The sequence below is a fragment of the Cololabis saira genome, chromosome 2, assembly GCF_033807715.1.
Source record: "Cololabis saira isolate AMF1-May2022 chromosome 2, fColSai1.1, whole genome shotgun sequence".
Classification (NCBI taxonomy): domain Eukaryota; kingdom Metazoa; phylum Chordata; class Actinopteri; order Beloniformes; family Belonidae; genus Cololabis; species Cololabis saira.
This window is the reverse complement of record NC_084588.1, coordinates 28,034,740-28,054,554: the sequence shown is the minus strand read 5'-3', so window position 1 is coordinate 28,054,554 and position 19,815 is coordinate 28,034,740. Positions and strand designations below refer to the sequence as shown.

Sequence of the window (19,815 nt, the reverse complement as noted above, 5' to 3'; positions counted from 1 at the left end):
CTGGATGTACATTACAGAAGGAACTATTTGTATTAATGTCCTATTTAAATTTCTGCATGTAATGGTTAGCAGGATAATATTTATGTATGATTTTGTAGGAGACCTCCTTAACCTTATTTGTGATTAAAAATTTGTTAGGAAGCATCCAAGTTTTTTTCCAATCAATATGATCTGTGAAACGATTCCAATAAACAGTAATATTAGGGGTAGCAACAATATCTTTTTGAAATAAGGCACGTACCCTTTTATTATTATTCTTTTGGGTCAGTGAAAAACATATTTTACCTATTGGAGAGTCAGTTGAGAATGTACGACGGAGTATTAGGGCCAAACTTAGACAAAAAAAAAGGAAATTACGAGAATAAAGTCATAATGTTGCGAACATAAAGTCGTAATAGAATAAAGTCGTAATATTACGAGGATAAAGTCGTAACATTACGAGAATAAAGTCATAATTTATGAGAATAAAGTCGTAATATTATGAGAATAAACTCGTAACATTACGAGAATAAAGTAATATGAGAATAAAGTCGTCATATTATGAGAATAAAGTCGTAATATTACGAGAATAAAGTCGTCATATTATGAGAATAAAGTCGTAATATTACGAGAATAAAGTCGTAATATTATGAGAATAAAGTCGTAATATTACGAGAATAAACTCGTAATATTATGATAAAAAAGTCGTAATTTATGTGAATAAAGTCGTAATATTACGAGAATAAAGTCGTCATATTATGAGAATAAAGTCGTAATATTACGAGGATAAAGTCGTAATATTACGAGGATAAAGTCGTAATATTATGAGAATAAAGTCGTAATATTACGAGAATAAAGTCGTAATATTATGATAATAAAGTCGCAATATTATGATAATAAAGTCGTAATATTACGAGAATAAAGTCGTCATATTACGAGAATAAAGTCGTAACATTACGAGAATAAAGTCGCAATTTATGTGAATAAAGTCGTAATATTACAAGAATAAAGTGTTAACTTATGAGAACTCTAACAGGAAGAGTGTGTTAAAATGTTGAATATTGAGCATCTTGTGAAGTTATATTTATATATTTATAATATATTTAATATTACGATTTTATTCTCGTAATATTAGGACTTTATTCTCATATTATTATGACTTTATTTTCGAAATTTCCTTCTTTTTTTTCTTAGTTTGGCCCTAATACTCCGTCGTGAGAATGGGACAGACACATTTCTAGAATAATATAATTGTGAAGTGGATCAGCTCCAGAGCGGCGGGGCCGCGAGATAAGGGCTGATGACGTCACGGAGGGGGACTCTCTCGCAACCGCGGCCGACTCACCGCGACTGAACACGACCCGACACGACCAGCGACATGGCGGACTGGGGTGAGACTCTAGCGTCGGGGGGGAAAACTAACACACTCCCGCTGGGTGTAGAATGTGTTTCACGGATCAGTGTACCGTGGAAGTGGTTATATGTGAGACTGGGCTCGAGTATTTGATGCTGTTTTGTGTTTTTCCCCCAGACGCCGAGAGCTTCGAGGCGGAGGAGCCGATTAAAGCCGCGCCGGTGGCGGACAAGTGGGAGGGCGAGGACGAGGACGACGAAGTCAAGGTGGGTGAGCGGGTTGGGACCGGGGATCGAGCTGGGACTGTTGGGGCTCTGCTGTGGATGTTATGGAGGGTCTCTGGGCGTCGAGGCACGGCGGGGAGAGGCTGGGGGAGGCCGGGCCCGCCGAGCCACGCTGCCCCGCTGCTGCCGCCCCGGCCTGGAGGCGGGAGACCCGGGGACCCGGGGGGGGGGGAGGCGGGAACTGGAGCTGGTGGGTCTGTGTTCAGGACTCTGGGTATTTCTGATGGAAGTTAAACCTCTGAGGAGAGCTGTTAATGAAGTCCATTAATAACTGGTAGCTGCAAGCTAACCGGGCCAGTTAGCTAGCTCTCTCACACACACTCTCTCTATCTCTCTATCTGTCTTTCTCTCTCTCTGTCTTTCTCTCTTTCTCTCTCTCTGTCTTTCTCTCTCTTTCTCTCTCTATCTGTCTTTATCTGTCTTTTTCTCTCTCTATCTCAGTGGTCCTCAACCTTTTTTCAGTGATGTACCCCCTGTGAAATATTTTTTTTTTAGCCAAGGACCCCCTAACCAGCGCAAAGCACTTTTGGTTGTAAAAAAAAGACCTAAAACAGAGCACCGTGCCATCAACTGATTTATTAAAGATATAAATATTGCTGCTTCAACCACGACTCCATCGTTGATCCAAGTGATTGACAGGTGAAGCCAGGTGATTGACAGGTTAGTGGAAACATCCTGGTGTGGGAGATACTCTGTGGTTTTAGGATAATAAGTTGAATAGCCTACTCCTGAAGATAAAATTCATTTTTTTGAATTTAGACTTATATTTTCCTCAGTTATTTATGAAATATTTATTTTTAAAGAATTTTTGCATGGATGCTACTTTTTAAATATGTTTATTTTTGAAAATGTCACGTACCCCCTGGAGTGCCTTCACTACCCCCATTTGAGAACCACTGCTCTATCGGTCTCTCTCTTTCTGTCTCTCTATCCGTCTCTCCTGTCTCTGTCTCTCTGGACGGGTGTGACAGTTGTCCTGTATTCTGTAAACCTTGCTGCTCAGACGGGTTAGTGTGGTGAAGGCAGAGCACTGACTGCAACACTTCTCCCTCGTGCGTTTCCACTGAAGGACTAAAGTGCAGCGTCACTAGTTTCACTCCCACAGCTCCACATGCGGTTAGCCTGCTAGCCAGCTGTAGCCTCATACACCGGCTGATGACTCGACTCAAGAACCGGGCCCAGAACCTTCCGGTGTCACAACACGTGTGTGACAGTGTGCAGCTGCTGTACACGTGGTTCTAGTGTGATCGTTGACGTGGGGTTTCCTCCACAAACGTCAGGTGGCAGCTAAACAGAAAGAAGGTGCTGGTCCAGACCTCTCTTTCACTTTTTAGTCACATGTGGTGTCAAAACTACTAGCAGCTATTTAACACACAAATTAGTCGTCTATAGGAAGTAGGATTGGATCACTTTGAGGATTGTCACTTTCCTTCTTTGTGTTTTATTTCTCCAAGTGACATTTTTATTTTAGCTCTTAGCAGCATGACGTGGTGGTAATATATCCCATATGTCAAAGCCATGAGGGGATTTGTTTAAGTTGGGGTGATTCCCAGATATGGAGCTGTCACTTTATTTCTTTGTTTAACATATTGGACCTACTGTACTAGGTTTTCAAGACTCTAGCAACTTTGGATTAATCTGGATTTTTTGAGTGGGTGGGTACAGACACCAGAAATTATATCACAATGTACCCTACTGTGAAATATCTGGAGCTTTTATTTACATTCGTAGAGGCAGCTTCTACAATGAAAAGCAGCTGATGATCAAGGCATATTAATCCATTACCTTATTATGTAGTTCTTTATTTTTCTTGCTGTTGTTGCTGACACTGGAAATGTATGCTGTGAGGTCTTAGCTATCCATTGAGACCAAGAATATGCATATTTTCATTATAACTGTGGAGATATTGTTGATTTAATTTGGATAGGCCTGTTCAGGCAAACAGATGAAACTCAACATGTTAATTAGCTACTAAACAAACTAGATTCCACTGAATTGAAAGGGAGTTAATCTTCCATATTTAGTAAAAGCCCTGTTTTTTTTTTTTTTTTTGCTCCCCCTCCTTCGTTGGACCATCTTGCCTGGCATTGCATTGTAGAATGTGCCGCTGTTTTGTGTCCATGTTGGAAATGAAAACTGCAAATGAACATACTGTTCAGTATAAACGGTGTAATAAGATTGCGAATTCCAGAACCGCCACCGTTTTATTTTTTTTGTAGCTTATCTGTACTTTTTTGATCATGAACACAGTGTTAATAAGTTCTCCCAAAAACGATTTGGTGCTGGTTAGTCTGACTGTAATTCACTTTCCCACTGTTTGATGGTTCAACCCCGATGCCTCTGAGCCCAGAGATGTTTTTTTTTTTTTGCACAGTAAAACTTGAAGTGATATTGCTGAATCTCACTACATATTTTCGACAAAAGTTTTGCAAAGTGATCCTTTCCTCAGACAGTTAGATCTGCCATCGATGGATGATTGTTCAGATGATGCTGTATAGATACTGAGATAGATATACTTTTGTTATGTAATAAACTGTTCTTCTGGTTATTACAAACTACACGGTTCTACAAAGTAACACTATTTGACTTGAAGTGTTTTTAAGTTAAGTTTTTTTCTGCCTGTATCTGACAGATATTCAGATGAACCTTTAAAGATCTGACACAACATATGGCTTTTGGCATTCCCATTGGTGGAGGCTGCGTCAGGCCTGAATGGGTTAAATGTGTCCACCAAATGCATGTCTCCTTAAGCCTAATAACAATTCACAGCATTTATTAGGGGCTTTTTCTGATCTAGTTAAACTTTCTCACAAATATAGGCAGAATTTGTAAATCTTACCCACACTGTAAAGATTCTGTGACTTGACTCGAATATTTAGGATTTGTCCACCAAATAGTCACCAAAAAAACAACAGCTTGGGGTGAGCATACCTGGCCCACCCAGGTGGAATCAGTTTTAAATTTACAACAAGCGCTAATGAAGTACTCTCCTTGTCAGCACTTGTGAATGAGGTGTTTGTTGGTGTTTTTCTCAGACGCTGAAGTACTGGAGTTTTTAAAACAAAATGGAATTATTTGATTACTTACTTTACAGACATTAAACTAAGACCCCGTCCACACGTAGCCGGGTATTTTTAAAAACGAATATTTCCCCCCTCCGTTTATAAAAAAATTTGCATCCACACGTAACCAAAGATCTGCGTTTTCGACCACATTCATAAGCATTCTAACCTGTAGATCATCTGCGGCTCCGCGGAGGCTACGCCGTAGGGTACGCGGCGACGCGCAGCCCTACGGTGCCCGCGGCTACAGCCTCTGTGTCGGTGTAACGCAGTAAGCGGTGGTCAAGACCAGAGACCATTTATTTAATAGATAGCTTGGAGAACAGATGCTGGATCATCTGTATTTCTGTAGTGAACAAAAGTCGCACGTCAGAGCAGATTTGTTGTTGTTTTGGCGCATAATGTGACGTTCGAAAACGCAAAACTCCGGTTATGTGTGTCCACACGCATCTACATAAACGGAGTTTTCAAAAATCTTCACTTTGCCCGGAGTTTTTTTTAAAGCTTCGTTTATTTGCGTTTTCGTGTGGATGACAGGTCAAAACGTAGGAAAATATCTCCGGTTTAGCAGATATCCGCAGATATCCGGCTACGTGTGGACGGGGTCTAAGTACACCTAAGTTCTCTTTGTCCTGAATGCAAAAAAAAAAGGAAATCAAATCTTCGAACTTTTACAATTGATTCAATAGGCCTACTTCATATTTTTTTTTATTTAATGTTTTCCATTTTTATTTTTAAGACAAAAGTTATTTAAGCAAGGACTGCTTCTTGTGTACCAGGTATGATAAAATGACAACTTTTATTCACAGGACAACTGGGATGATGAGGAAGATGCAGAGGAGAAAAAAACAGAGGTGAAGAAAACAGGTATGTATGTAATTACTTTCTTATTAAAAAACATTGCTATTCCATTCTATTGTCGAAATGGTTCTGTTTCTGGAAATTAAAATGGTTAGTTACTCTGTTATTTTCATTTTCAGAGACGAAGGTTTCTGAAAAGAAAAGGTTGCTTGAAAAGATAAAGGAGAAAGAAAACCGGTTAAAGAAAAAGGAACAGGAGCTGGCAGAGCAGCAAGAAAAAGTGAGTGTTATTGCCTTAACAATTTTCTTCTGATGAAACAAGACTGTTGTCTTTTTTTTTTTTTTTTTTTTTAATTCATTTTAAATGAATGTTTTATTTCGGGTTTGTGTTCTTGCAGGAAGAGGAACTCACTCCTGAGGAGCAAGTTGCAGAGAAGTTAAGAGTGAAGAAATTACAGGAAGATGCAGACTTGGAGTTGGCAAAAGATGCTTTTGGTAAGACTACATCAGCCTGTCAATTGCGGGCGTGTGTATACGCTCTAGTAAACGTCCTTGAAGACATCTGCTCCAGTAGAGATAGTGGCAACATTTCAGTCGGTCTTAGTGGATCTCAGTGCTGCATTCGACATGGACGACCATAACTTCTTGATAGACCGGTTGAAGAACTGGGTGGGACTTTCTGCCACAGCACCAGCCTGGTTAGAGTCTTATCTAAAAGACAGGGACTATTTTGTGGTTTTGGGTAACTATAAAATAACGTGGAGTTCCTCCAGGTTCAATTCTGGGGCCTTTGTTGTTTAACATCTATATGCTCCCACTCACTCAAATGATGAAAAGAAACAAAATATGTTACCATAACTATGCAGATGACAAATCTATTTAACCATCTCACTAGGAGACTATAATCCAATTCAAACATTGATCAAATTAAAGAGTGGATGTGCTAGAATTTGGTTCATTTGAAGACAAAACAGAAATAATAGTGTTTGGAGCCAAGGCAAAAAAATTAAGTCAACATCTGGTTTAACCAGTAAAGCTAAAAACCAATAACCCAGCCAGAAATCTGGGATTGGTTCTGGACTCAGACCTGAATTTAAATAACCACATTGGGAAAGTAGTGAAGTCGGCCTATTATCACCTAAAGAACATGTCATGGATTGAAGGATTGATGTCTCATGTGTATTGGTATATCGGAAATAATGTTAGTTGCATAAGTTACTAGTTTTATTCTAAGATAGTTTTATTTCAAAATGATTTCAATCACTGCATAATATTTTCCATCAGAGTTCCATCAGAATAGGCTGTACTGCAGAGAGAAAGATATTTGTTTAGGACTTCAAGCCTGTTTTGGTTTTTCTGCTTCTTATTTTCCCAGCAGTTGATGCAAGTATTAATTTAGATGACTGATATATTATGGCATAAGAATGTAGCCCATTTTTATAACAAGAGCTACATTAATTGGTGTAGACAATAGCAATAACTTATTAAAACAGGAAAGCTTTTCATCTAATTTTCTGTACTGTAAGACTTCAAACTGTTTTTTTTTTTCTTTTTCTGTTTTTTATTTTCAGGTGTCAGCAGTACTTCAGACAGTGTCACCGGGATTGATGCCATGTGTCCATCTTCCAAAGAAGAATTCACAGAGTTCGAAAAATTGCTGAAAGAAAAGATATCCCAGTTTGAAAAATCTGTGCATTATTCAAGTTTTTTGGATTCATTGTTCCGGGAACTTTGTATTTCATGTAAGAAAAACATCTTTTGCACTGTAAAGTAACAATATTACCCTTAAAATTAGTATTGCTGTCTTTTGACTTTAACTAACCCTAACCAATAATGGCATTCCCTCTCTTTCCTGCAGTGGAAGTAGAGGACTTGAAGAAAGTCAGTAATTCCATCTCAGCCCTACTTACTGAAAAACAGAAACAAGAAAAAGTAAGTGACTTGATTTAAATAAAAAAAATAACTTTATATACAGTAGGGGGTGCTGTTTATCTAATCCAGTTAACCCAGTTTGTCTTCAAAGATAAAGTGTAAATGTGTAGTAATTTTTCTTTCTGTACTCAACTTAAAATATGATGAACATGCCAGTTTATCAGCTGGACAAAAGGAGATTTTGCATTGTTCTTGACATTCTTAATCATAGTTTTTCTTGAAATGTCACAGTAATTTAATACTGTTTTAAGTAACTTTTATTTGCCTTTGCAGCAAAACAAAGGAAAGAAGAAGAAGAAAGGGGTTGTACCTGGAGGTGGTTTGAAAGCACAGATGAGAGATGAGCTTGACTATGCAGCATTTGATGGTGGTTATGCCCAAGACTATGAGGACTTCATGTGACAGTGGCTCCACTACCACTGCCCCCTTTCCTACCCAACCCTCAGAAATACAGCTGTACCTTCTCATGCTGTCCAGTGCCATCCTGGAAAATCTGAACTGTGTGTTGCCCCATTCATTTTGCTTCAGTAACCAGAGGGACTATACCAGGAAGCATCCAGTCTCACCACTCTTAAAAGTCCTGACATATGGAATTGCCTTTTCTCTCTCATTCAGCCTCAACTCACACACAATCATGTGGAATCTGTTGTGTGACCCAGCTTCAACAGAAAATACATTATAACTGCTGTTGTCTGAGTTTTGCAGGGCTCCTTTTGTTTATTAAATGTTGCTCCTGTCAAAAAAAGCAGATCCAGTATTGCAGTTATAAATGTAGTGACATAGAAGCAAGGTTCTATGCAAATTCTTAAACCAGAATGTCATTTATATTTTATAGACCACACTTACCTGTGGATAGTCGTACAGAAAAGTGTGTATAGTCTCAATAACTTTGGTTGCCAAATGCAGAACAATTATTCAGTACATTATCCATCTTAATCTCTGGAACAGTTGCATTGTGGTTCATTTGAGACAGGTGCAACATGTAAGTAGTTTTAAAGAGAGCAAATGACATCCCTGTCAGATAAAGGGGGATAGAGTATAATAAATGCGACTTTCAAACCTCACAGCCATTCTCTTGATACATCTCTGGAATATCCTTGAAAGTAGAGCAAAAACATGCTTATAGGTATTTTTCATGCATGAAAAAAAATTTAACTTACTAATTTGATTTCTACTAAAGCAGAAATAGTATAGATCAGGCAAGTGGACTAACTTGCTATAACTGGTCTGTTAATTGTTGCTTCTGCAGGCTTGTATCAAGTGTGATGAGGAGCGGGGGCTTATGGGCTTCACCCACCATGTCTTCATATGGGCTTACAGTTGATTGAAAGGGGCATATTTCTCCTTTTTTTTTTTTCTTTTTTTTCTAGAAATGGATCAGTTTCAAAATGTTACATGGACAATTGGAGACATACAATGTTGAAGATAAAGCATCTGTTTTTTTTTCTTTTTTTTTTTAAAGCATTTAATTTAATAAATCACTGGTCTAAAGGACAAGTCGTTTTGACCCTTATTTACATCAAATAAAACATTTTAAATGGCTAGTATTTAAGGCCTGCACAATAAATACTGTATACCATACCATTTCAAGTGATTAACAGTTTGGTTTATTTATTTGTTTTTTTTATAAAGAAAAAAAAAAGTAGAGTTTGTCAACTCAAAACAACTTTGACATCAGCTTGTATAAAGGGACGGTTGTGTTGGGCGGGAGGGGACAAGATAAATACATTCTAGCACTCGCATGGCAGCACCTGTGTCCAACTGGACTCAGCAGTCTGACCAGCACTTATCCAGCTGGACCCTCCTATGTGAGTTCTTGCTTGTGTTCTCTCAGATTTTAAGTTGCTTTGGATAAAAGCGTCTGCTAAATGACAGTAGTAGTAGTAGTAGTAGTAGTAGTAGTAGCATAAAACAGCAGTGGTTAATGACTGCAGAATGCCCCAAGTGATAACAGAAAACTACAAACATTCAGCCAAGTGAAGAATACTCTTCTTGGGGTAGAAATGTTATTATTCATGTTTACAACAAAGAAAAGACTTGACAACAGCAAATACAAAATGTTCACAAGGTGCAGACAAAATGCCATGATTAAAAAAAGTGTAAAAATCATAATTAGACCTGGATAAAGATTATTTCAAATGTCAGATACTTCTGGAACACCACTCTTAGGACAGCTGAAACTGATAACAGCCTGTACCTGAATAAGAAAGAAAAAAAAAAAAAAGAAAGTCTAACAAAAGCTCAGAACAGTTCCTGAACCATGCAGAATACTATATCAACTGTAATGAGCTGGGCAAACACTGGGTCACTCGTATCTATCGACTATGTGTCAGGAGATAGAGTCGGGTATGGAATACGACTTTTCTCAAATGCAAAATGCACAGCACTTGGCAGTATAGATGAACAATGATCCAATACAGATTTCAAAGAAACACAAAGATCTAAAGGTGAAGAAATCAAATATTTGTGTGGCCTTGTGTATAACCTGATATGACTGAACTTCATTTCTTTTGCCAGAAACAACTATTGACAAAAACATCCATAAATAACAATTGAAGGCAGCTGCAGTAAGCTACTAACAAACTATCACAGAAGAATTTGCTCAATCGTGAGTGGTTGGTTTCAGACTTCCAGCTGCCATTGGTTGCAAATCATTTTTTTAACAATGTATTTAAGAATTGATTTAATCACTGTTGAGCAAATTATGCTTAGTTAGAGATTGACCCCTGAAAAAGAGGTCTTAATTAGGAAAGGTAGATTTCCTAACGCCTTTCTCCCATTTGGATTTTCACACACTCATGTTTAAGCTTACATTTGGCACTTTAAGCCCATATTCATTTTACAACTTTCATTTAAATACATTTTGATCAACAGTTTAAAAAGCAAAAGCTGTGTCAGTGTTCAATTGCTTTCCGACCTTACTGTAGGTTTTCAAATAGTTTCTATGTAGAAGCCTTGAACTAGGTGATATTTAGCTCCTGCCTTGTGTTCTTCGTTCAGGATTTCTGGTACTACGTTTACGGCTGCTGCGTAGTGCATTGGCTCTCTGCCGACGTCTGCCTTTTCTGCTTTCTCCTTGTCCGCCAGTTGTGATTGTCTGACCCTGAGGACTCTGTAGAGCTTGGAAGACACTCTGGCGTGTCACTTCACGGTCTCCACAAGTAAAAGTCAGTGCTACACCTTCATTGGTCTTCATGACTCGAGATGTGCCATCAGAAGTGCCATCAAAACAACGACCAAGTGCAATCTCTTTGGCTGTTCGGGGATCCTGGTCTGTCACAGTATAGATTCCGTAGTTATGGCCCAAAGGATCGAGAGGTGCCAGCATTGTGAACTCATTGGTGTCATTGTTGACAGCTAGAGGCAGGTGATTCACCAGATACTCTTGAAGCATCGAGTTCACATGGTCTCTCTTACAGCTTCCTTGTGGGATCACCTTCACCAGGCTACGATCAACACGGTCCTGATCATATAACATCCCACTGCACTTGAACTCCAGACACACAGCTGACACGTTTGCCTGATCCATGTCCCTGATGCTGCGAGTATCTCTTAGACCATAAAGCTGGCCTATTGTCTTAGGATGGGTGCCACCCATGTTGCGGGATCGTACATTGATCTCATGAGGGCTACTCATTTTGATCTTGATGTAACAGGCCCGGTACTCCATAGGCTTAGGCCACCAGCTCAGGTAATCCTCTGTCCAGCTCATGGGGTCATCTTCATTGAATGCCACCGTGTTGTAATCATATCGGTCGCCTTCCACTCTTGTGAAGCGGAAATGTGCTGCACTGAAAGGCGCCTCCTCACATTGTTTCAAGTTTTCAAATGCATAAACTGGTCCATTGCCTTCCTCAGCTGTGTTGGGACTTGGTTTTGCAACATTGATACTGAATGCTGTTTTCTTTACTCTTGGGTCCTCGTGGTCAGACCGTCTATAGTTCAGTTTTTGTAAGTAAGGCTGGGGAACGCCAATTTGGTTGGGATTAAATTTGGGAGCAGATGGAACAGCCTCCAGTTCCTCCCCTCCTAGGTTGGCCATCACATATGCAGAGTAAGCATCAGGTTTTTGTTCATCACAGAAGGCAGGAAGACAGGCTCCATTTGGTCCAGTGATGACACTATCAAATCGACCCCAGGCACGTGGGTTGGAGGAGTATCCAGGTGTTGGTTCCATGTTTATAAGACTGACAACAACTCCCCCCACTTGTTCGCTGGGCATAAAGCGTTCACTGCGGAAGGTCCTCACTTTCACGTAACACCTGCGGTTCTCTGGAACATCCAGGTTGAATAGGCGTCTTTCTCTGATCTCCATGTTACCGATCAAAAATGTTCTCTCTTCCCTTTTGCCTCTTTTTTTCTTGTCCAACTGCAGGCTACCCTCCTCTTCCCACAGGCCAGTTTCAGGATTCAGTGACCACAGCTTCATGGTGTTGAGGTGTTCTGACATTTGCACCTGAGCAGAATCTAGGAACACCTTCACTTGGCCTGCATTCAGGGGCTCGTTGTTTTCCTCACCTCTGAAGTCAACTGAAAACATGCCGTAGGTCCTCAGTGGCAGAGTGTCACCTTCATCTCCTATAAAATTGAGATCACTTTGGGCAGCAGCTGCTGTAGAAACATCTCTTGGGTCAAGAAAAGTCACACTTGCATTAACTTTACCAGTGAAGACTTCACCATTTTCTTTATAGAAGGAATGAGGAGGAATCTGGAGTTGAACCATTGCCTCCTGGCCCTCTACTTCTCCAAGCTCCAGTGTATTAGTTTCTAAGGGGTTTATGGTCACAGGAGCTTTCTTTCTTAGAAGCTTGATCTCATGGTAAACTGCTCCCCCATTGGTCTTAAATTGAAGGACCTTTGTGGTGTTGACAAATTTTTGCAAGTTGTCCACAAATGTTAGAACCAGCCTCTCAGTGTCTGGAGGGACCTGGATGGTGAAGGTACCTTTGTAGCCTGTGCGGCTAATTCGGACTCCATTCATAAAGATATGGCCAAACCTCATTGGCTCACCATTGTCTCCGGCAATGGCCCTACCATACACAATCGCCTTAGTGTCCACACATTTCTGACAGCCACATTCAGTCACCGCCATGGTGGACAGTTGGTAGCCCTGGCACGTCAGCTGCCTCTCTTCCATCTTTGTTACACCACAGCAGTAAGCCACCTTGTCTTTGCACCTTATGGTATTGTCCAGCAGTCCAGCACATGAACTAGAAGGGCACTTGCCCACATCATAGTAAAAGGAGTCTGTGCTGTTTTGGTAGCAATCATGAGGAAGGCGGATAAGGTGAGACTCAGGCTGGGGGCTGCATGAATGCTCATCTCTACCTGTTTTGAAGATGTATAAATAAAAATGAGGCTTTAGTTTTAAAACCACAGGATGGAAACCACTGATATCACCCATTGAACAAAGAGTCAAGACTCTTTGTTCAAAAGATATATTTGTATCACTTTATGAAGAACTCACCTATTATTTTGAGAGTGGCTGGTTTGGTCTTGATAGCCCCAGATGGGGCACTTGCTCTGCAGTAGTACTCTCCAACCTGCTCCGGATGTAGATCCTTCAACACCAGTGTGCTCTCAGTCTGCATCTCCATGAGACTATTATTATGAAACCTGTATAAGAAGAGAAAAAAATGCCATAGAAAACATGAAATATACAGTACTATTTGGCATAAAAGCGAGAAAAAAACCCCATTATGTCTTATACATCTTTTTATATCTGCACATATCTGTATGTCTGTTATATCTCTCACCACTGGTATTTATCTGGCTCTGGTGTTCCAGTGACTTTGCAGCAAAATGCAGCGCTTTGGCCCTCTTTCCGGACCTTGCTTTCAGGGTTGCTCAACACATAAAGTTTCTCTAACAAAAGAAAGAAAATAACAAGTTTGCTTTAATCTTCTCCACAACCTTAGTGTCAGTACAACTGCAGATTAAAATTGTTATTTTTTTTAATATTGATTCTACTCTACCGGCTCTTTTCAGTGTGACACTGAGAACTGATGTGCGTTCAGCGCTGTTTGGCACAATAACGCTATGGGTGGCGTGACCCTGCAGGCCAATTGTCAGGGTTGTGTTGCCATCAGGGCAGATACCAGGGATGCGGAAATGCCCATTGTGGTCTGTAATGGTAAGGAGTTTTCCTGCACGAAGGATGGTTGCCCCTTGAGCAATGAGACCACCAGCACTGCGTACAGACCCCAGCAGGATGTGTTCTTCACACATGCAGGCATCACAGTCAACATTCACTCTTCCCAGCACACAGTGCAGGGAACAATCTAAAGAATAAAGAAAACACAAACATTGGAGATTCTCTTCTTTACCTGTTGTGTCTCTTACATTACATGATGTTGTGCTCCTAAATTAAGGGAAATTAAACTCACCTGTATTTATGCATTCAGGTCCATTACATGGTTTCCCTTCTATTTTAGGTCCACTACAAAGTATTGATTGAGACTGGCAGCTTCGATGGCGAAGTTGCACTCCTACCTGGCCACAGAGGGCGGGGCATGGACTCCAGTCTGACCATGGCTTCCAAGTTCCCTGATTGTTCAAACTGCTAACTGAGGAGGCAAAAGAACATAAACAGTATTCAGATCATCACGAAGAAAAAGAAAGATAATTCGCAGGTTTGTAGGTGGTGGAGGTCCAAACCTTTGGGACACAGGAAACGGACTGCGTAGTTGGAGCAGTTGGATCCAGGACCTTGCTCTTCATTGATACACCAGAAGCCCACGGTTGGGTCTGCATGAACTGTCTCCCCAGTCTCACGTGCTGGAACCCACTCTGTGGTTCTGGCTTCGATTGCCCGTGGAGTCTCACACACTCGTGAATGGTAATAGAAGCGAATGGCTTCCAGCTGTTCATAGTCTCCACGGCCTCCCGGGTGATCAACATTAAACCATGTGGTCCACTCATAGTTGTCTAGAAACGTGTCGTTTACAGAAACAAACATGACCTGAAAAGTGGCTTACGTATTAAGTGATGATTATTCACAGTTAAGAACTGCAGGACTCGACTAGTAACTTTTGTGTTACAATGTTTTGTAAAATAAGTATGCATGGACTCAGAAAACACCAGACTTCATGATGCATGTTTTCATATCTCTTATATGTTGCTTTTTTGCATTATAGAGTACTTCAAACATTTACTTCACTTACTGAACTGAACGAATCCTGGTTGAGAAACAATAAACACAGATATCCACTGAATTGCGATTGAAGTAAGGTACGTTTTATCAAATAATTAGTAAGTAATATTTAATAATGTTAGGCTTACTTAAATGACTAAAAAAAACACTTTTTGAAACACTTTCAAGAATGAAAAAAATATTCTCAATTCTAATGTCCTGAAATCATGTCTTTCACCCATTCTTTTTAACTTGGTTTGAGTTTGTCAGTTGTAACAGAAAGAAGAGGCTTGTTGCTTGGTCATTGCGGACATTAACCAGGAAAGGACCCAAAATGACTGATAAGACGTTATCAGGGAGGAAAAATGCATGACTGTCTCACTGTTTCCGAAAGTATCTGGTCACATTTACACTTGACACAAAGATTTTGAATGTCTTTTCTTTAAGAGCAGTTCTAAAAAGCATATTTACATGCATTTCATTGGACTACACTTTTCCTGTATGGTGCATTGAGATTACTTGTTATAAATTAGTGCTATGGAAATAAAAGGACAATAGTTGATACAAGAGTGTGAATACATTTGTGAGAGGCCTACCTTGCACTGTGATGGCAAGGGTTGTGGTGATTCCCAGAAAGAGGAGAAGAGACCTCTGTGACATTCTAACAGTCTGCCCCCACATCTGATCCATAAGGTTCCCCTGGTATGATTCACTCCAGCAGCTCCACAGAAATGTTTCAGCAGCTGCAAAGAGTCCTGGTGGGAGAATTAAGTTCAAATATGTTCCAGGTTATCAATGATCAGCATATACTGCACACACAGGCACCAGAAAGAGAATACAGTTATACTTAAACTCTATTCCAGTAAATTCTGAGAAAGTGTATAGTTCATATCTGAAATTAAAATTGGGCCTGTAGTTATGTGCTCCATGCTTTATGACTGAGATTTTAGGGTGATAAAATATAGTTGGACAACAGCTGTACTCTCAGATTACACATCTGCGTTAGCCATCAGATTCGTCAAGGGAGCAGTCAAACATTTCTGCATCTACTGGAACCACTGTCCACTCAGTCCAAACACTCCCACACAAACAGGGACGGCATTTAGCGACTTGAAATGAGTAAAAAGCTGTTCAAGTCAAGTTACTTTGCCACTTTAATGTTTAAACTGAAAGAACACCAAGGATATCGATAATCATCCGATAATCCGATAAAGTATATTAGGAAGAGTAAAAGCAAAATAAATGAGAAAACTGAGAGAAAAAAGTACATACATTTTTATGAAAATTTCCTTTTTAAACACATGACATTAAAGGTTAAAGCAGTTCACCTTTTTTGCCTTTATCATTTACAATTTGTGATATTTTGTAAACAATGTTAACTGCATAGATCACAGATTGATAGAGACACACAAATGTATGTACAGGGCCATTCTTACCGCCGTCTTGAGTGCCCCCTCCTCAGCTCCTGCTCTTTATATTTGTTCTTGAAAGTCTGTCTAAACCCTTTCCTGATCTTTGAGTCTCACATATCTTTCCTCCACCTCTGCTCTTCACTTTGTTTCAGAACCCTCCCTCACAGAGTCTTTTATACCCCTCTGCCTCCGCCAAGCCTCCCTCCTCTCTCAACAGCTCTTTCCATTACGCTATTGTCTTCATAATTTATCACCTTCTCTAGTACAAACATGACAGTGAATGGTTATTAAATTGTGTGAAATATGAAAGTGAGATCTCCTGGGATCTTTTTAACAAACATCGATGTCTAAGATCAATGGTGATAGAAACAAGCTGATCATTTGTCTTCTGCTCTGCTTTCAGCCTGCACGCCCCTGTTTAATCTCTCTGCATACAGAATGATGAATGTAAATAAAAGAGAATATGTTGGATTTTGTTACATACTTTCTGATCTATTATGAAGAAAGCTGTTTTAAAGTGCAAGAATTGAAAAAAAAATGCCACAATTAAAAATTGAGATTCTGGTTCAAAACTTTACATTCATTACAACTTTATTACCAAGTAGGGTTTGTGCACCTCCAACTGAAAGCACTTTAAATCAACCTCTAGCCCAGTCAGAGGATAAAGTGTCTTTCTTGACATTCATAAGCCCAGATAAATGGGGAGTTTTGAGTCAGGGAAGACCAGCCAGATCAATATGTAGAACATGATGATCTGCTGTAGCAACCCTTACAAAAGGAAAAGGCTGACGTATTCTGATTGAACTATTAAAACCACGAGTAGGATTTGCTACTGTAAGATGTGAATGAGATTTGAACATATGACCTGACCTTTACAGGTCAACTTCTTGATTGAGATTTTACAATGAAGCTGTAGACGTAAGTGGTTGAGGCAGAGGGCCAGCTCTTTTACCCCTGTTCCTCTGTAACAGGAGTTATTTCTCTCCTCTGCTGCTGGGGGCATCTGGAAGACAGTTTATTACATTGATTTTGAAGACCTCTTGACTTCTGTGGGTGGGACACATTTGATAAATTGCTTTGGTATGCATACAGTTATGTTGACTTGCATTAAAGAGTTCTAAAAACGTGTTACTTCTCCGTAAAGTGCCCTCTACTGTGGATTGGACCCACACAAATGAAACATAGTGAATGGCATATAGCCCCTGTCAGCCACCCATAAAATGAACAAAACAACAATGAACAGTCAAGTTACAAAGACAAAACTATTTTGTCTGTGAAATATGGAGGATGAAGTCCAATGTACTCATCCTGAAGAAAAAGAGACTGGAGGAGCAACTCTGGATACTTCTTTATTTCCTGCCAGATGCTGCAAGATAAATATAGTGTGACTGCAGTGGGCTTTGTCTTTTGGTATCCTGTGGGCTCTACCAGACTCTCCTCTGATCTTACAAATGCTGTAGCAGTCTGCGCTCAAAAGGAACTCATGTAGACCTATTACACCCTCATCTCTCCAGATTTTTACTGATCAGATAAGAAAAAGTTGGCAGCAGAAGCAAGCAAGTATGGCCTAGGAGACAAAAGAGAGACGTGGGAGGGCTTTGTAGCTGGTAGGAATATCGAAGGTATTTTCTCCTCTACTTGAGAGAAGAAATTGATATTTTTGTCTGTCCCACAAAATACGTCTAATACTTTCTCTGTTTTAGCTTGACTTCTTAGTCTACATAAACTCTTGGGGGATACATTATATGTGGTTCTTTGGCTGCTAAATGATCCATTATGTCCACCAGTCAGCTCTTGACCTGATCTGATAGTATACAGATGATTTCCATATCTTTTCACGGAAAGCAGCTGGTTGTTCGAGTGAAAAGCGACATTATGAGGGTACTAAAACATGAGCCAAAACAGTTGGCTGAAAGTTGAAAACTCTGAAAGAGCTGAAGCCCCGAAGTTCTGCAAAGTTGAGGAGCTTTGTAAAAGGAGCTGATAAGTCTTCATGTTTTACTTTGATATTGATCCCATTCCACATTTATTTTGTATATAAAATAATACAAAATATTACTTTAAGTGTTCAAAGCAGAATCATTACTCAAATTTTGGCACAAGATATGTAACTTTAATGGCTTCATTTGTCTGTTGAAGTGATGGCACTTTGATTCTGGTCCATTTTAGTGGCAAAATTGAACATTAAAATAAAGCCAGTCCTCAAAAAAGTCTGTTTCCTCACAACAGCAACATACCAAACTGGCATAGCATGCAGTATATGAGGAGTCAAGTAAGCAGTGGTTACATAAAACATGCAGGTTGTGTATGAAAGTAAGTGAAAGTATTGCTCTTTTACATGACTGAGCTTGGCGAATAGTCTTTTTTTATACTCCTGACGGTCAAAATGCACTACAATGACTGTTGTTATCAACTTGGAAAACATAGAAAGACACTTTTCAATTTAAATTGAGGAAAACTGCACTTTTTCCTTTATTTGTTTGGATCTGATGCTGTGAAAAAAAAACCTGATGCCTCAGCTAACACCTCAGACCTTTGGCATGTTGGAAATGATAAGCTATGTTATTAGAACCAGTCATATTGTTGTCACACAATCAAATGGAAAAAGCTTGAGCTGTAATTCCGATATAACTGCGATATATTGAATTCCAGCCAGGTTAACGTCTGGGAGGGGAGGTTTCAGAAAGAGGACGCGGAACACGGTCAATCATGTCTGTTAGAGATCCCGTCAAGTCGCTGCGATGTTGTTTTTCCACACAACATTCATTAGCTGACCTCACTGTGTCAATTACAGGGCAAGCAAAACACAGTGTGGAAGAACATGACCTTGTCTTGCCCCTCTGTTTTTCAAGCCTTTTTTTAAAGAAACCATTCCCAACTGGCGAGACAAATAACTGGTGCCAATGGCAACGTCTGATCAACTGCTCTATACAGGAATTAAAGACTGATATAGAGTAAAAACATGGGTGTTCAACATGTCTAAGGTTTATTCCGTGTTTACATTTGACCAAATACAGTGTTTTCCCCAAAGAGTTGCTTTGGATTGGTGAGATTGGATGAAATAAAGTTCAGAGGGAGTTGAAAATCCAGAGCAATGCTCCAGGGGAAATCTTAATTATAAATTGGCTAAATTTGGCAGCTACATTCTGCAGAAAAACCACAGGAAAAATAGCTTGAATTGAAATGGTCATACTACATGTCTGAAAGACATGTCGTTTTTCACATGAAAACCTAATGCAAAACTAATTGCAAAGTAATGGAACAGATGTTCTCTCCTTTGGAGAATTATTTATGGCATTCATCAGCTGGTTATAATAATATCGACGTGATCTGTTTGGCCATTCTTTAAAATCTGATTTTGTTTGTTTTTTTGCACAGCTCTGGGCCCCTAATGACAGAAGCAGAAGTTGCTCTGCAACTTTTCACTGGTGGAGTCATTAAATGGACCAACAGCAGCCCCACGGTTGTCTCTGCTTTGCCTCCATCTCCCTGACGTCCTGTCTGGTCCGGGGAAGCATTTCATGAAGTGCAGTCCCAGTCTCTTGTACACATCTGCAACGTCTAACTGGCAGCCACAGCAATGGCATAATACTGTCCTGCGTTAAAAAGGGTTAAAGGACAGATGTTCAGGGATAACATTTACTGGAAATTCAGTAAAGACAAATGAAACAGATGTGAGTTAAACAGATCTTTTTGTAAAACTATCCAAAGTTTTTGCCCCGTTTTTACCACGAATGCAGGCTGATGAAACATCAATACTACTTCACATTTCTAAAGCAATTATTTTTTATTTATTTTTACTTTATTTACTTTTTATTTATTTATTTTTTGCCAAGGTGGAAAATGTATCTGTATTTTG

At 39.7% G+C, this 19,815-nt stretch overlaps 2 protein-coding genes across 2 annotated transcripts; one reads left to right on the top strand and one right to left on the bottom strand.

Annotated features, from left to right (window-relative positions):
* Positions 1-1,280: 1,280 nt before the first annotated feature.
* On the top strand, positions 1,281-9,006 carry eif3jb (eukaryotic translation initiation factor 3, subunit Jb). The gene is made up of 8 exons (XM_061742321.1): positions 1,281-1,370; positions 1,511-1,599; positions 5,489-5,546; positions 5,660-5,760; positions 5,879-5,975; positions 7,052-7,222; positions 7,339-7,412; positions 7,686-9,006. Exons 1-8 carry the CDS (start codon positions 1,358-1,360, stop codon positions 7,812-7,814), a joined length of 732 nt encoding a protein of 243 aa, XP_061598305.1. The 5' UTR covers positions 1,281-1,357; the 3' UTR covers positions 7,815-9,006.
* Positions 8,997-16,094, bottom strand: cilp (cartilage intermediate layer protein, nucleotide pyrophosphohydrolase). Its single transcript, XM_061742311.1, has 8 exons — positions 15,981-16,094; positions 15,141-15,299; positions 14,070-14,339; positions 13,799-13,978; positions 13,388-13,693; positions 13,169-13,277; positions 12,880-13,028; positions 8,997-12,740 (listed from the first exon to the last, which is right to left on the bottom strand). Exons 2-8 carry the CDS (start codon positions 15,232-15,234, stop codon positions 10,384-10,386), a joined length of 3,465 nt encoding a protein of 1,154 aa, XP_061598295.1. The 5' UTR covers positions 15,235-15,299; positions 15,981-16,094; the 3' UTR covers positions 8,997-10,383.
* Between the last annotated feature and the right edge of the window lie 3,721 nt (positions 16,095-19,815).

What these genes read in the sequence shown, in the direction of transcription:
- eif3jb (XM_061742321.1), top strand. An exon ending in TGGCAGAGCAGCAAGAAAAA is followed by an intron (nt 5,761 to 5,878) that starts GTGAGTGTTATT and finishes GTGTTCTTGCAG; the next exon opens with GAAGAGGAACTCACTCCTGA. An exon ending in GTTGGCAAAAGATGCTTTTG is followed by an intron (nt 5,976 to 7,051) that starts GTAAGACTACAT and finishes TTTTATTTTCAG; the next exon opens with GTGTCAGCAGTACTTCAGAC.
- cilp (XM_061742311.1), bottom strand. Translation starts at nt 15,234, where the DNA reads ATGGATCAGATGTGGGGGCAGACTGTTAGAATGTCACAGAGGTCTCTT. An exon ending in TGTCACACTGAAAAGAGCCG is followed by an intron (nt 13,278 to 13,387) that starts GTAGAGTAGAAT and finishes TTCTTTTGTTAG; the next exon opens with AGAAACTTTATGTGTTGAGC. An exon ending in AGCCACTCTCAAAATAATAG is followed by an intron (nt 12,741 to 12,879) that starts GTGAGTTCTTCA and finishes TCTTCAAAACAG; the next exon opens with GTAGAGATGAGCATTCATGC.